Genomic DNA, 18,314 nt, shown 5'->3' with positions numbered 1-18,314 from the left:
ACTTCTATACAACCAGAGGAGTCGCCCCCTGGTGGACACTAGAGAGAATGCAGCTTTAACACATGAAGCTTTGACTTCACTTTAAAGAACCGGAGGTTTGACGCCTGGTTCAACCAGAGAATAAGGATTTAGTTGATTGTTACTAATAATTAATTGCTAAAAATAAATCACTGTTCATGATTGTGATTTAGTAAAACAGCAGAGACTGCATTCAAGAGCGGTCCAGAGCGACGGACATAAAGTTGGCTGCACATTGAGAACGTTTTAGTTTGGTTGCCTACTTGTAGTACTCACATGGATGAAGTGATATTTGTGTCTGTGCCAGTTGGCTCTTTTATCTCAGCCTGCGGTATCTCCCCTAAAAGTAGAGCCAACGGCAAAACTCCCAAAGCAACTGAATAAGCAGAAAACTGCTCAAATTCTCCTCTTTCTCAAACTAACAACAAATCGCAACGGTTTGAAATGCTGTTTGTATGAATATGTATAGAAGGTATATGTGTACATACAGTAGGTGCACCAACTACTACTATAAATCTCATTATTTTCCTTCTTATTATTTTTCATACTTCATATTTGTAGTTTTTCACTATAAAATAAATAAACATTTTAGGAATGATATAAGTATGATATAATATGTAGGCAAATGCTAATTTATTTTAACTCCTGCACTGCTGAAACAGTGCATAACAAAGTATAAAAATATAATAAAAGTAAAATAAAAAGGAAATGAAATCCGTGGAAGCTTTCTATCAGCAGAACATCAGAAAGAAACATGAAAGAAACAGTGACAACAGGAGTGCTCAACATACAAAGTTATTCTAACAAAACATATATCCAGTATATATGGATATATGGATATATGTATATATGTTTATATGTATATATGTTTATATGTATATATGTTTATATGTTTATATAACAAAGTCTGCATGTTTTACCAAAGACGGTCACGGTCAACTCAAACTCAGTGAGACGCTGTGAGAGTGATTCACAGCGTCTCAGGAGGAGAAACAGCTGAGTGAACCAATAACTCCTGTGAGGGAGGGAGAGAGAGAGAGGGAGGGAGAGAGAGAGAGGGAGAGGGGGAGAGGGAGGGAGGGAGGGAGGGAGAGAGGGAGGGAGGGAGAGAGAACGCAGAGCCTCCAACATACCGAGCATACCGTCTGTGACGCAGCAGGGGATAAATATTAACACTCAGCGGCCTCAGTATTTGTGTAACTTCTTCCCCGTTCTGTATATTTACTCGACACCATTATGAGAAACGAGGTCACATGAAGTAAACAGAGGACGTGATGAAGCTCCACCAACCAAAAACTAAATGAACATCGTGCTGTGTTGAAGAAGACTTGAAACTAGAGATTGAGACCATAAACTCATGTTTACAATGTTTACTGAGGTAATAAATCAAGAGAGAAGTAGAGTCATTTTCTCATAGACTTCTATACAACCAGAGGAGTCGCCCCCTGGTGGACACTAGAGAGAAGTAGAGTCATTTTCTCATAGACTTCTATACAACCAGAGGAGTGTTTGCTGTTTTAGTTTGGACGCCTACTTTTAGTATTTTATACAAATATAATAAATGAAACATTATTTATAATCTTGTGATTTACATAATCTGAATTTACACTGTACTAAAGGAAGAGAAATCGTGCTTAGTATTAGTAGATAATTGTAATAAGTTAGTTTGTGATGGAAACAACCAGTGAGGAGAAGTGAGGGAGGAGTCGGCAGGCAGTCAACGACAGGAAGTGAGTCACCACAGCCACAGCGGTCCTCCAGCTAAACGCTAAGCAGCACCGTATCCTCACACAACAGTTAGTGTGATATCGTGCAGAAGGTTACTCCTCATTCATTGTTTCCCTACGAAAGTCAGCAACACATGTTCACACTGTTCATTCGTAAAGTTCCATCTTGACAGGAAACAACTGTTAGGTTGAAGAGAAGATGGTGAAAAACGTAGTTTTTGGGCTAAAATAACCGAACAAGTTACGTGACAGATGAATCATGGATGACTTCTCCTTCCACACGGAGAACAGACGGCTGTGTGGCTTTTTTCAGCAGTCTGGTTCATGATTTTGTGGATTAAATACACATTTATTTTGTGTGATATCTATGAATTACAGCGCGTTTACTTTTCCGTCGGCAGAGCTACGCTCGCTGGATCAGAGCGGGCTGAGGATGAGAGATTAGCCTGGACAGACACAGAGGTGCACACACACACACACACACACACACACACACACACACACACACACACACACACACACACACACACACACACACACACACACACACACACACACACACACACACACACACACACACACACACACTCACTCACACACACACTCACACGGTTCTCCTGGCGGAAACGATAACATCAGTGATTCTGTTCACAGACGTCCTCTTCCTGCACGACGATCAAACAGCTCAGTGTTTTTAAGCCAACAGGTTTTTCACTACGATCAGAAGCAATAATTGTTTTATTTCCTCTCACAACACAACATTGTGCTTCATCGTTCACGGCTCCCGTTAGTGAGCCTTAAAGAAATTGTTCTCCTTGAACCCTGCAAAGAAGAAAAGCTTGAAGTCCCCATGGAAACGTCTCCGGGAATAAAGTCCAGGTCACTGCGTGCTGCACATAAATAGTACGATTGTACTGTGTCAGGAGTTTCCGTAGCATAATGTCTTTTTTTTGCCCATAATCACACTTCCCTGAACATATTTACAAGCCCTGAGAGTGGAACTCTGGCACAGGAAGCTGTGCTTAATGTATCAGTGAAAGTATTAAACCTCGCGATACCTCTGTGGTAGTTGTTGCATATGAACCGTGAAATGCACTTAGAAAGCACACACAGTCGACCCAGAGCACTGGAGTTTGAGGCGTGATGGGGGTCAAAGCCAAGACCACCGAGTGTTCATCACATCAACAACTTACAGGAACTAAAGAAAGAACACCTTTACAGTGTTTTACTGGAGTATTTTTGAGTATTTTTGTCTGCTACTTAATAAAAAATATAAAAAATAAAAAAGATAATTATATTATTTTATTCAATTTAATGTAATTTAAAGTAATGTAATGTAATAACAGCATCTTCAATGAGAACCCTAAATGTGTTAATTATCATTTACAGATCAGGTGTGTGTGCAGAGTTCAATGACACAGAAACATTTTATTATTACTGTGATACTATAATTATCACAGTATCACAGTATCACAGTATCACAGTATCACACCATCGTACCGCTTCAGTCGCTGCATTCATTTGGAATCCAGTGAATCCGGTTTATTTACATCGGAGTCATGAGGATGACAGCTCCAGCTGATCCCTGACCTGCAGCTCATGAGCAGCAGTGGAGCGGTTTCAAACTCCGTCCATATAAGGCCAGGTGGAGGAAGACTCCGGGCCTTATCACATCCTGCTTTACTTTTCCCGCTGCGCCGCGCAGTCATAATACATGTGCTGGAGACGGATCTGAGGACAGCCGACCGCAGAATAATGATAACCTCGGCGCTGAAGGACGGCTCCGATACGGACCGTCTGTAATTTCAGAGCCGGTTTTAGCTCAATCTAAGCAGCGCAGTCTAAAAATAACAAGAATAAACAGATGAGCAGACACACTTTTCTCCCCGCACTGAGAGTAAATACACTCCGTTTGTTTAACTGTAGGAGGAATCAACATGTTCTGAGCAGACGTATTTCATAAAACAGTGAGAATATACGACACACGTCAGCTATGAGAAGGTGCTAGGAGTAAATACGTTAGCGTGGTTATTGTTCATACCATAGACAGTCTATGGCTTATACACATACATTTACACACATAGCGTCTGCCTCTGTACTAACGAGTTATCGTACAGCTCTGCGTGAACACCAACAGATACAAGATGCAAATTTCTTAACTCGAAAATTTGCTTAATTTATTGATGTGAAGTCTTTTCAAACAATGCACCATTTGAGGTTTTTATGCACTTTTGTTGTTTTGTTGTTCCTGCATCATGACAATAAAGTTCTGGATTGATTGATTCACAAATTGAATCTTTAGGTTTTGCACTGTTGGTTGGACAAAATAAGTTATTTTGAAATGTCCCTTTGTGATATTTTCTGATATGAAATAATAACTGGCGATCGTTAAGTTGCAGCAGTGTGTGCGTCTGCTCTTCACATGGGACATTTGTGGTAGTTCTGGTAATTGGCGGCGGGCTCGCTGCCCCACATCCATCCTCCGTCCTGCACGCTCCCTGCAGAGCACGCTGCCTCATGTCTGCCTCACAATGGGGCCTCTATAAAACCATGAAGGGGTCTGTTTCATGCCAAGTAGACCACATATGTCCGCTCCGCTCCGGTCCGGGGGAAACTCAACCGTTTGTCTTTCACAACATAAAAAAAAACACATTTGTTGGGACATTGAGCCCAAATATATTCATGTGTGTTTGTGTGTGTTTACATAAAGAAATGCTGCATGATCAGCTCTGTCATTAACACATCAAGGACCATTTCTCTCACTATCACTTCATCAGTGAGTCATCTGTAAATGTGCAAGTGAATCTGTTGTATGAGTAACAGAAAAACACTATACCCCCCCCATCAACGACCTGAAGACAGGACAATGGATTTGCATTCATTACTGATGATAATGGTTTACTTTTCACAATTAGCATAATGGCACATAATGGGCTCAATGGACTCTTCGTGCCACCTTGACAAAGGCAGCCTGTGCTATGTAGCTGAGCATGTGAGCACACAGGGCTCTCAATCCAACACTGTCTGAAGAGAGACATTATTGCCGAATAGTTCGGTGTTAATAGGCTTTTTTTGAGTATCTTTTATTATCTATTTTTATGCGACAAGAATCTGTTGTGCAGAAGAGACGAGTGCCTTCATGTTGAGAGGATTCACAGTGTATATGTTCCAGAAGAACACATTGATCCCTGAGGGGAAATTCAAAGGAAGCTTCATGCTGGCATTCAGTGTTTTCCCACCATGAAAACTATTAGAATCTCTTTCAAGTGACAACAGAGATTGTGTCTCATGAAGGTGTTTGCAGTTAGCTATGAAGCAAAGCAGGTGGTCAGTTCTAGTCACGTTCAAATTGAACTAATCAATATTCTTTATGTCAAATGACTTGCTTTAAATGAGAAAGTTGTTGCTTGTTGTGACCAGGCGTCACCTCTGGTTCTTTAGAATGAAGCTGATGCTTCATGTGTTAAAGCTGCATTCTCTCTAATGTCCACCAGGGGGCGACTCCTCTGGTTGTATAGAAGTCTATGAGAAAATGACTCTACTTCTCTCTTGATTTATTACCTCAGTAAACATTGTAAACATGAGTTTATGGTCTCAATCTCTAGTTTCAAGTCTTCTTCAATACAGCATGATGTTCATTTAGTAAATGATGATCCATTTAGAGTCACACAGACCATAAAGCAGGGGATGCTTTAGGGGCGGGGCTACACAGTGATTGACAGGTCTCTACCAGAGGTGTGTACGACGTCTCTACGTCACTCCTCCTCAGTCCATATATGGTCACTTCCTCTTCACCGGCTGCAAAAAATAAACAAGATGGCGACGACTAAATGGCCAAACTCGAGGCTTCAAAACGTCGCAGAAAATCCGCAGAAAATCCTCACCAACATATTAAAGGGTTACAATCACAAATTCCATCACAATATGTCGTATTGATTCTTTGGACTATGACACGTTATTTTCCTGATATCACAAAGTCTTTCATGATAGGATTTCAATTCAATTCAATTAAGGTTCCTGCAATCGATACGAGTTGATATAATATTGAACACAATCAGCTACATTTATATCAACTCACAAACGTGATTTAATAATTGTATTAGGGAATCTGTAGCACAAAAACGTGTCATGGGGATTTCAAAATAAAGGCGTAACTTAAAGATGATGATATGTTTTGATTTTTTGTATAGATATGTTTTCAATTTGCATCGATGGCACTGGATCGTTTCTTCCATACTTGTTACCAAACAGATAAAAAGAGAGTAAATATTGGACTGATATGCATTCCTAAATGCTGGATGAGGTGATTTCATGTAAATATTGAGCCCTCAAAACAACACATCCTGATCCTGCTTTATGCATTGTCTTGTAACTAAGCTTTGCTTCAAACAGAGGATGCAGGTGCATCAGGTACGGCCTGCAGAGCAAGTGTAGCTCTCACATTTGGTATTTACAACTGCACTTTAGGACTCTGACACGCCGTAAATAATCACCAAACTAACCACAAAAGAACCTCGCCGTCCTCTCCGGTTGTGTCGGGCAGCATATGGCCAGGTGGAAGCTGAACCCAGCCAGGAAACAGGAACGAACCGTTCCCCTGGATATCATGCATATCTGCTGGTTTTACACATGAGCCACGTCAGGGTACGAGTTATATTCATGAGCTTTGAAGCTGAGATCTAATTCCCGTTCCAGCTGCAGCTCCGACCGACCGGCCGACCGGCGAGCGTCTCCGCCTCACCGAGCGCCTCTGATTCATTGATTATGAGGTGAGCCAGCGAGACGCGAGAGGAAAACATCCCTCTATGCACAACACACACACACACACACACACACACACACACAATACATCATGTCCTCATTTCAAGCCGGGTTACATTAAAACATATTGAAGCTATTTTTGAACCACTGCTCTTTCTCTCTCCGGCTAAACAGGTCGAGAACGTTACTGTGGACTGAGTCTCGCTCCAGGAGGTCACGCCAGCTGTGGATAAAAATGGCAAAAAATAAAATAAAAGAAGGTCCTTGTTGCCCCGGCTGACCGGTTACTCTTTGTGCCACCACTCACACACTAACACGCAGGCAGCAGTGCCCGGACTCTTCCAGGAAAAAAGTACAATCCTCCAGGAAACAACCTTATCCCGCTCTAGTTCTTAGAAATATTTAGCTATTTGGTTGCACAGCAACAGCACGGAGATGATAATAAAGTATGTATCTGAAGTATTATGAAAGCAAAACAACATCTGCTGTCACGTGCTGTTGACACAGAGCCTCTCAGGTTCGTCTCTCTTTGCTCTGTGAGAGTGTTCATCACCATAAAGAACGATGACGTCAGAGTGGGAACTCCGCGAGGACCGCCGCCGAGCTGTACGCGAAACATTAACAGCAGACGCACTGAATCTGATGTAGTGGAGAGAAGTAGAACCGTGTGGAGAACAGGAACAGCTCCATCAATCACACACACCACACTTCTCCTGTGTTCATTCAGAACAATCTATAGACATACACTGACTGTACACATCCCACCTTCAGGACAACTCGTTCTTATGTTGGTACAGAAACGCAGCTTTAAAGAAGAATAAATAAAGGATGGATTGCTGCTTTGTGTCCTTGTGTCCTTACCTCGAAGGCATCATCCAGAGGAAGTAATCAGTTTGCTCGTTGGTGTTACAGGATTACGTTTCTTTTACGTGGTTCCTTTTCTTCAGAGGACAAAGTTCTCATTAACTCACTCGCTTGTCTTCGTACCAAAGAGCAGTTCATAGAGCAGCCTCAGAGGGCCGGGGTCAATACCGAGGTCAGCTGAAAATGCCATTAGCCAATCAATACGATGCATTCATTTTAACACCTTAACATAAGCACGAGGACCAGAGGGCGAAATACATCATGCATGTATTATTCCACCAGTTAATGCTGCCTTTTCTGTAAAAACGCTCTGTTAGCAGAGCTGAGTAATGATGAAATATCAGTGCAACGGCAACATCGTTCATAAATAATATGCAACAGCACATTGTGTTTATTACACAGACAGACACACTGTCCACCTGCTCTGTGTTGTTAACCCTCATTCAGACACTAGTTCTGCTGCAAACATCAGAGTTTAAACCAACAAAGTGATATTTTGCAGACTTCTCTCCAAACAGCCACGTCCACACGACGAAGAATGCCTTTTGAATTATTGGACTAAACCCAAAGAGAGAACAACTCAGAGACATGCTGGAGCTTTGTTGACCTCGCACAATAAACCAACGACAAAGGTTCACTCAGCAGAGCTCAGATCTCCTCAGGTGTGTTTCTCCCTCTCTCCTCCTCACTCAGTCCTCCCTACCGGCTCCTTTACAGCCAACATGGCGGTGAAGGAAACTGAAACATGGATTTACTTCTCTTATCTCTCGAAGCCTAACTTTAGTTAAGCACAACACATCAGGTACTGAATTCATCTGCAGATGCTCCGGTTCTAAACCTTTCAATATCAGTTTGAAATGGGAGATTATCTGTGAACACACACACACACGCACGCATATGTCCTATTTTCAGATGTTTACTGGTGACAATATTCTGTTTAAACTTCGTATTTAAATGTTCTTTAGAGACAAAGAAAGCTCCACTTCTCATCTTGTTGTCTGTTCACACACAACTCCACGTCTTCTTTTAATGTTTAGGTTTTTTGTTAATGTGCTCGATTAATACGTGGACTGAATGCGTGTGGGCGAGTCGGTCACGTCAGAACTTTAAGCAGCATCATGAAGTAATGTTCACAATGCAAGTGACCACAGACGTAACGAGGCCGGGACATGAAGTACGCCTCCCAGTGCTGGCAGCCATCAGGATTCAAATGGGACATGAAAATGGGACCAGGATCCACTTTAAACGGACCAGGATCCACTTGAAAGGGGACGTTGCTGGTAATGAAGTGGTTCAGCTTCAAGCAACAGATTTACAAAGTGATCTCTGAGATGACAGAATGATTTCAGAAGTCAAACTTACCACTACAGTCGCAGAATTGCAAATGCAGTATTTTAATTTCTGCAGTGTGTTTATTTATCTCTTGTATCGATTAACAGCTCATAGTTCATCTCTAATATCTGTTTCATATTCATAAACATCTCCTTCAAACTACTGGATTTATTCTAGTTTATCACAGAAACTACATTTTACAGACTACATGTGAACACATCATGATAACGTTATAATGTAGCTTCAGCCAGTACTCATGTTCACTGAGCAGAGCCTGAAGGCATCATGATGTCACTGAATGAACCTCCGTTGGTTAGCCGTTAGCGGTGCTGCTAACGTTACTAGCTCTCCTCTGATTGGTTGTTTACAGTGAAACATGATCAGAGATCAGAGACTAGAAACAAGTTCTACTGAGTCAGTACAACTTTATTTACACTCTGATGGTTAACGTTAAACTTTATTTACACTGTGATGGTTAACGTTAAACTTTATTTACACTGTGATGGTTAACGTTAAACTTTATTTACACTCTGATGGTTAACGTTAAACTTTATTTACACTGTGATGGTTAACGTTAAACTTTATTTACACTGTGATGGTTAACGTTAAACTTTATTTACACTCTGATGGTTAACGTTAAACTTTATTTACACTGTGATGGTTAACGTTAAACTTTATTTACACTGTGATGGTTAACGTTAAACTTTATTTACACTCTGATGGTTAACGTTAAACTTTATTTACACTGTGATGGTTAATGTTAAACTTTATTTACACTCTGATGGTTAACGTTAAACTTTATTTACACTGTGATGGTTAACGTTAAACTTTATTTACACTCTGATGGTTAACGTTAAACTTTATTTACACTGTGATGGTTAACGTTAAACTTTATTTACACTCTGATGGTTAACGTTAAACTTTATTTACACTGTGATGGTTAACGTTAAACTTTATTTACACTCTGATGGTTAACGTTAAACTTTATTTACACTGTGATGGTTAACGTTAAACTTTATTTACACTGTGATGGTTAACGTTAAACTTTATTTACACTGTGATGGTTAACGTTAAACTTTATTTACACTGTGATGGTTAACGTTAAACTTTATTTACAATGAAATGGTTAACAATGAACTGTGAGGATCAGTACGGGTCATGGATCCACTACGGTAGTTCCTAGTTCACCGACCGAGCTTCAGTATTTGACTTTCATACGAACGAAAAACAGTTTCATTTAAAGACGCTTTTAAAGCCCCAAAAGAGGAGAGTTCAGCTTCATTAAAACCTGTAAACATTTGATATACAACTACAAGAAGCTGTAAAATGTTCTTTAAACACTTCATCAATGACCACAAATCATGTCATTGATTAGTTCTTTTGTTTGTCAATTGATCTCCATCCTCACGCCTCACACGACATTAAGGTCGACATGATCCTCCTCCTCCTCCTCCTCCTCCTCCTCCTCCTCCTCCTCCTCCTCACACTCGACCCCGTCACCATGTAAATGACCTGCAGCAAAGATCCTCTTCACCTCCTGCATTCAGGATGTCACAGTAAGTGCTGAACAGTCACACACACACACACACACACACACACACACACACACACACACACACACACACCAGGCTAGCCACCGCTCACAGAACCTCGTCCGATAACAACAAACAAACAGAAAGCAGCTGACAGGAAGCTGTGATCAGACTGAATAATGAAGTGGTAACTCATGCATTTTTGATGCAAGATGATTTACTCACATGATATAAATCCATAACAGCCAATAACCGTCACACAGCCGGGCCGGTCAGCAAGAAGCAGAAGCTCTCAGGCCAATATTTCCATATTAGAGACGTGTACGATAAAACATCCCCACGAGCCTGAATTCCTACAGAACTAGTTACAGATAATGAATGTCAGACGAGCAGAATGAAGCAATGAAGTGCTGCTCAGCTCGCCACAGTATTAAAGTATGAAAGTTCACGGTCACAGGATCTGCTCCCAACTACAGCAGCTACACACACAGTGGAGTTCTCTTTGTTATGCAGGCAACAAGAACAAACCTCCTAAATGTGGTTAAAGTTCCAAAGTTCTCCACTTCTACCTCTGCAGAGTCAGAGATACGGAGGAGGAGGAGCGTCTATTGATGAAGATGAACATTATTTATTCACATTTATACTCAACCGGCCTCCTAAACGTGAGCATCACATACAACTCAGCTGCATTCTCAAATACGTTTTGAGGTATTTTCGCATTTTGAAACATGTAGTTAATTAAAAACAAAACAAAAATGCAACAAAACTATTTGGGTACGTTTATCAAAACTTGTTTGGCTTCAAATAAGGATTTATTTATTTATTTATAGTTTAACTTAATGTTGAGATAAGTTCACACGGGACACGAGCAGCAGCCTCCTGATGTTTGATGTTTGGAGCATTAGAGATACGTCAGAAACATAATCCTTTAAACCCTATAAAATACTACAGCAAAGTAAAAGTATTACATTTAGTGTGTTTGATGGTTTACTGACTTCAGAGCGTTGAAATGATTTTTAGAACGGTGGCAAAAATAATTTAAGCATCCTGCAGAAGTCAGAGTCTCAGTTGGACCCAGAACACACACACACACACACACACACACACACACACACACACACACACACACACACACACACACACACACACACACACACACACACACACACACACACACACACACACACACACACACACACACACACACACACACACACACACACACACACACACGCTCCTGAGAGGAGCTGGATGGTGTTTGTGAAATAAAAAAATCTGTTGCTAAGCTACCGGAGCACTGAGCGCCGTGTTTCTGGACTCTCGGGGGAACGCGTCAGCATCTCTGAGCTCTGCGTCCATGTTTGGTTCAAATACGAGCCGTCACGCTCCTCACATTCCACAATCCCAGGAACCCAAGCACACAGCAGCCCACATTATAGATTCACGTCCACGCTGCTGAGGGGGGCCGATGTGAAATCTGATGTTTGGATCGGGATTCAGACACTTTTCCCAGACTTCCATGTTCTGGAGGCTCCAGAGCGCATGGAGCTCGTCCTGCAGGCGAGGAGAAGGGTTAAATGAAGCACACGGGACCGGGAGGGGACGGGTTCCAGGAGGCAGGTGGAAGGAAGACGGAGGACATCTGTGTAGAATTTCAACACATTACGAGCAATTCAATTAAGACCGGCAGGAAAACCCCGTTAACACCGAGACCGGTCCGCTAACGTGGATCCAAAGGAGGAGAACGGAAGCAGGAAGAAACTCAGGAAGTTACTCTGGAGGTTTGAAGTTCTTTCTCCAGAATGGTTCAGATTAGATGAGTTAAACCAGGAACAGATGATCTCCTCATGCTGGTTTCCTCACTCTGTCACTATTTGATTTAATCTTTTTAATCTTTTTATCATTTAAAGGGTAACTCCACTGACTCTACATCAAAGTCTGCTTCCAGGTCTCAGTGAATACGACACATGTAACAAATAAAAAGCAGTATGAAGAAGACCAGACTAGAAAGAAGGGGTCTTCCTAGACCCTGTGTGGTCCGCTCCTCATCTGTGCTGCAGGCTAGAGGCTCGGGGACACTGTTGCTGGTGTAGTTGCATTGTGGGTAATGTAGGCAGAAGGTTTTGACAAGAACACACGGATTATAAAAGACGAGATCTCTGGTTCAGCTGCACTGATTCTGGTCTTTCTTCTGGTCCTGTCCATCGGGAGCCTGACTGTCTTACAGGACTTCAGTGCTAAATGAACACCCACCAATGCTGGACCAGGTCCTGGACTGTTTGAGGGGGCAGCAACCAAAACCGGAAGCAGAAACCCGTCGTTGAAACGCAGGTTAAGTTCTCTGGATTTAAAGTGGGCTGTTGTATTTTATTTGTCTTGCTGTTGGTGCATTTCAACACGATGATGTTCCATGAGTAGAAGAAGGAATATTCAAATGTTTACACTGGGAAGTTGATTTAACTCACGTCTCTTTCCCAATGCAAGTGTTTTTGGGGCTCCATGGCGTCATGTGATGAACCAGGAAGTTGTAATTCCACCGAGTTGAAACGCTGCTCGTGTGTCAGAGCTATGAAGAGACTCGAGCTCCGTCTTAAAACAGACTGCTGAGACTCCCGCATGAATCTATGAAATCCTGATTGAAGCGCTGCCTGCTTGTGATTTACGCTACAACAGTTTCAGGCCAAAAAAAGAAACGCAGCGTCAGCAAAGGTCACACGGTCGAGTGCATTTCTAAAGACTTGGAGGAAACAGCATAAAGAACCCGTCATTATCTGCTGATATCACGTAAACAGCAGCGGTCTGAGGGAGAGACGAGCGCGTTCTATGCAAACAGGAGGAGAGGAGATCTGCTGAAGAACAACAAACACAGCAGCTGGTTCCCACACACTCACATCAGCACATCAAGAGACACACACACAGACGCAGGGTCACATGACATTCACACAGACAAACCAAACAGCCCGATCAACATTACATCCCAGAAGGAAACACAAAAGAAGAAATGAAAGATCCTCTCCACATTCTTTGTAACGTCGACGGTGACTGAAGTCGTGACCGTTCATGTCCGTTCACCGAGTTTTTAAGCGCTGTGAGACTTAACTAACGGCCCAGATGTATTGTGGGACACATTTTGAAATAGCTCACGCACGAGCCGCTTTAAAGGCTTCAGAAAGTAGAGTCACGGTGGAAGCATTTGAGACAGATGTAAATGAGACTGCATGTGATTATGAAACAGCCTCCTCCTCTTGTGGGAAAAGCTCTGCTCCCATTCCGCACGGAGAGAATTACTCCCAGAGCATCTCCGCTCCTTCGTGGCTGACGGAGGATCTGTTAGCTCTGAGGCTAGTGTGGCTACCTGCTCCCTCTCTGAGACACATGATGTACACAACATACGGCTGAGTGACCGCTGTGTGCTCACGTCTTCCTTCTGATAACACACACAATCTAGACAATACTGATGAAAAGCTGAGCCAGGTAGGACCTGAGGCCACGACCCAGCATGCACCTGGCTGAGGTCGGTGACTGTTGCGTCCACGTCTTCACAGAGACCTGGATCCATGGTGGTCCAGGATCAGGCTGCAGGACAGAGAGCAGGACTCTGGTGGACCAGAGGAGGAGGACTCAGACAGTCAGAGGTGATGCACATTCATCATGATGAATGTTTTCATGATGCAAACTCAAAACATGCAGGACTGGTTTCGTTTAATCCTGTTTTGCAAATTAGCTACAACTGCACTTAGTTTTGCATCTCTGTGTTACATAATGACATCCTCCAACAGTCCATCTTCTGTCAAATGTAAATCTGCAGGCGGACCCACAGGGTGTGTGGAGATATTTCCAACCCTATTGGTTTTCACCGTCAGTATTATTGCTTTAGTTCAAACAAGTAAAAGTATAATCAACAGTTTCAGATGTGCATTAACTTTTCCATAAGTGAACAATATGATTCAGGTCACCTCCACAATATGATGTGTTCTCCTTCAGCCGAAGCTCCGACCGTCCACCAAGTCTCCTGATGATCAGAGCAGCAGTGTTCCTGACAAACTAACTGACCCATAAACACGTGTAGACAACAAAGACACAACAGACGCTCAGTAAAAGAGTAAAGTACAGACTCAAAGTATCCTCATAAAATGTACGATATCTCACAAGAAAAGTTACTCCTCATTTTTCGTCTGTTTTCCCACAAAATTCCAGCAACACGCGTCACCTTCCACTTTTTACATGAACAGTCTTTTCAAAATAAACTTCTGTGTTCACAGGAAACTACTTAGTTAAGTTAAGACAACAAAACTACTTAGTTTTAATAAAAGATGGTGAAATACTTAGTTAGGTTTAAATACTGGTGGAGAATGAAACCTGTTGGACTAAGCACCTTTTACCCTGCAGAACTGTGCTGAGAGTTCTCCTGATGCAACAATACTACCAGAGCAGTTCAGAGTTTACGAGGAGCACGGAGGCTCAGCAGCTCATTAAAACACAATCCACTGTCAGATTATTACAAGTCCAGCTGAAGTAAAACAAACAAGCTGAAGTCTTTCCAAAGCTCAGGGGCAAACACCCAAAGCCTCTTTAAAACAGCTGAGAGCTCAGGTATTTAACCACTTTCACCTTTACAATAAAACAATCAGTCGTAAATATGAAAAAAAAACTGAAAAAAAGGGTTTTATGGCCGTCATAAAGAGGTTGGGATTCATATCAGCTTCATAACTAAGCTGTTGCCTAAAGACACAAATAAAACCTGGAAAGTCAGATAAACATCCTCTGAATTCTAATGAAAAGAGTTGAGGACAGAATCACTGAGATAAACAAACAGTGAGCAACAACCACGACCCATCCAACGAACCAAGAGGATAAAGACACAGACAACGTCTCTGGTAGAGACCTGTCAATCACTGTGTAGCCCCGCCCCTAAAGCATCCCCTGCTTTATGGTCTGTGTGACTCTAAATGGACCATCATGTACTAAATGAACATCATGCTGTATTGAAGAAGACTTGAAACTAGAGATTGAGACCATAAACTCATGTTTACAATGTTTACTGAGGTAATAAATCAAGAGAGAAGTAGAGTCATTTTCTCATAGACTTCTATACAACCAGAGGAGTCGCCCCCTGGTGGACATTAGAGAGAATGCAGCTTTAACACATGACGCTATGACTTCACTCTTCAGAGGTTGAACCAGATGGTGATGAACAAACATCCCCATCTGGTTGATTTTTCTACATTGCCCTCAAGTTACAGTCTAATATTAGAAAGTCAGCCTCTTGATGATCTTATGAACTCCCCCCCCTCAAGCAAAGTCTTTGTCTATAATGAGCGATAGCACAAGTTGTCAATGAAGTTATTTAATGACGTTTCTGTTTGTTAAAGCAAAAATAAAAACAGTATCAGACATTTGTTTCTTTTGTCACTCAGAGTGATGAAGCTCCTCTGAGCATCATTTCTGCCCTCATGTCCCCCAAATACTCTGAGCCTAACCTCTGGTTTTAGTTCAATGATCTAAAGCTCTACGTTGTGGATCACAAAGTCTTTCTACTAGTTTTTAAATGTCCACACTCTGAAGTCTCTGCCTCCGCAGCGCTTCTTTGGTAGTTTTCTTGTAAATGAATAGTGACCTTCTGTGAAGCGTTGACCCTGGTATGAGGTGTAGTTGGTGCCCCTTTCTTTGGAGACTCTGCTCATGCCACTGCTGAGTCTGCACTGATGTGGTGGCTCTCCTGTGCGTATTTTGCGCACTTAGCGTGAGCGCGTGGAGCGTCTTTGCGCACACCATTAAACAATGTTAGAAGATTCTTCCACATACCTGCTTCCACAGAAAGCTGTCCACTTCGTTCAACACCCAGGAAACGGCCACGTGGATCGCGGAGAGAATAACTCCAGTGATGACGGCGGCGCGCATCCTGACGGGCAGCAGCGTGTAGATGACATGGATGAAGAACACGGTCCACCAGATCCCCTCCGAGGCGCTCCTGGGCTGCACGAGCAGCACCCCGATCACCTGGACCACAAGCACCAGCAGGATGACCACGTAGCACACGATCCACATGTGGTCCTGGTGAAACCCGTTCCGGTTGCACACCACCATGAGGACGAGCGTGAGGACGATGGCCACGGAAAACACCACCACGAACGTGACGCTCGGCGTCGCCGACCCGCCGCCGGAGCAGTGGAAGGCCAGCATGACCGTGAAGACCAGCACCAGCACCGCCATGAGCATAGTCAGGCTGCTCTGGTTGAGGCGGAAAAAGTAGCGCTGGTAGAGCCGCTCCAACTTCTCCGACTGGAATTTCTTGGATTTGAAAATGTGCATGACGCTGGTGCAGCACGCCGCTAAAGAGAAGTTCACTTCGGGCATGACCTCCTCCTCGTCGCTCCTCGGTTTGGCCCTCCGCTCCTCCAGACCTAGCTCCACGGACTTGGGTCGCACTTCGCCGTCTGGACGTTTCGGGGACGCGCCATGGTCCTGCCAAGCCGACCGGGACCTGAAGCTGACCCTGCTGACGGTCGTGGTGGCTCTCCCGGGCTGCCGGTGCTCCTGATCATCCTCCTCCCTCCACCGACTGTTGGTCCGGGTGAGCTTCTTGCGCGGGGATCTGGCCGAGTATGGGCACCCGTTGGCCACGGACTCAGACTCTCCCCAAGCTGATCTGTGCTCGGTCCCTCCCCTCAGCCCGGGCGCACCGACTCCGGGTGGGCTGACACTGTTCGATCTGGACATGGTGGAGACCGGGATGAAACGCGCCTCGACCAATAAACAAAGTTTAGTTCCACTGAAAAACCTCGTCAGGAAACTATTTAGTCCCGCACGTGAGGCGCGTTGAAAGTCTGTCATAAGTCGGATTTTCCATAACTCCGAAAATCATTCATATAAAAATATTTTTAAAATATAGATGAGATTATCCAAAGCAATAACCAAGAGGGGGATGGGTGGAGGGAGGGGGGGCTGTGGGAATAAAAACAATTGAACATGCGCAGAAGTCACAGGGGAGCCCGTTTGGCCACAACAGGAGGGAACATTAGATCCAGGTGGATTTGAGCTCTACATCATCGGGCCCAATTAACTACCGTCCGTGGAGCGCGTTGCACGGCAGCGCGCGCTGCAGATTAAATAAAACCATCACAGCTCAGATGGCCCCCAGAGATCAGAGCGCAACGCCGTCAATTACTCCGCGAGCGCGTTAAATCCAGCGGACATGTTTCCCGGTTGTGTGGCCAGAAAAAAGAAAAAGAAAAGAAGAGACTGAGGTGGAGGTGAATCCCATGTAGTCCGCTTCCTCTTCTGGTCCCGTTAAGTCTCGATGCACCTGCACGGACCACACATCGCAGCTTGGACGGCGGTGGGAGCCTCACGTTTGGCCAAAAAGCGCATCATCACGATTCTCCCCCCCACACACCCCCCCGGGCACGGGAGACTAAACTCAGCCGCTCCTCCTCCTCCTCCTCCTCCTCGGTGCATGGCGCAGCCTGTGTCACAGCGCAGTCAGTCACTCTACCGGATCAATCACAGCTGTCCATCACTGCTCAAATCCCCCCCACCGCCCCCCCTCCTCCTCCCGGATAGCGACCCCCCTTCGATTTGATGTGCATGCCAAACTCAGCGCCCGCGCGCATGCGAATCCGCGGCCGCATTCTTTTTTTACAAAGTGTCCGCGCGGTGCCAACGTGCGCTCCGTCCTCCTCCCGCAGCAGCAGCAGCAGCAGCAGCAGCCTCGGTCGATCCGCTCGGTGTGCGTTTGGGGGCGCGTGGCATCACAACACATTTACCGCTGATCGCCGCTTTAACGGGGGCCAATTCAACCAAGTGTGCTTCCTGCGGGGCCCGCCTCTCCCGCGCGCTCCCGTTGGAGGAGGGAGACGGTGAGTCACGCTGTGACGCGCTGTGATTGGACGACAGGGCCCGTCGATCAAAAGCAAAAAAGGCTGTGCGAACCCCCCCCCCCCCCCCCCCCCCACATCGGCAGCTTTCGATGAATGGGCGGGGCATGTTCCCACAGCTGGAGAGCACGTGCACACACACACACACAGACACAGTGGGGGGTTGAACTGGTTGTCCCAGGACTCTCGTGGTCCAACATGTA

General features: G+C 44.2%; 1 protein-coding gene across 1 annotated transcript in view; it reads right to left on the bottom strand.

Moving 5' to 3' along the window:
* Positions 1 to 16,954, bottom strand: part of adcy5 (adenylate cyclase 5) — a gene marked incomplete at both ends in the record, with an annotated part of 54,124 nt that extends 37,170 nt beyond the window's left edge. Inside the window, one exon of the mRNA XM_079170318.1 lies at positions 16,040 to 16,954. Coding sequence (XP_079026444.1) covers positions 16,040 to 16,954 — 915 coding nt within the window. The remainder of the gene's footprint in view (positions 1 to 16,039) is intronic.
* Positions 16,955 to 18,314: the final 1,360 nt, after the last annotated feature.

Source organism: Pholis gunnellus, assembly GCF_910591455.1.
Source record: "Pholis gunnellus genome assembly, chromosome: 12".
Classification (NCBI taxonomy): domain Eukaryota; kingdom Metazoa; phylum Chordata; class Actinopteri; order Perciformes; family Pholidae; genus Pholis; species Pholis gunnellus.
The sequence above is the reverse complement of the archived record's forward strand: the minus strand, read 5'-3'. Positions and strand labels throughout refer to the sequence as shown.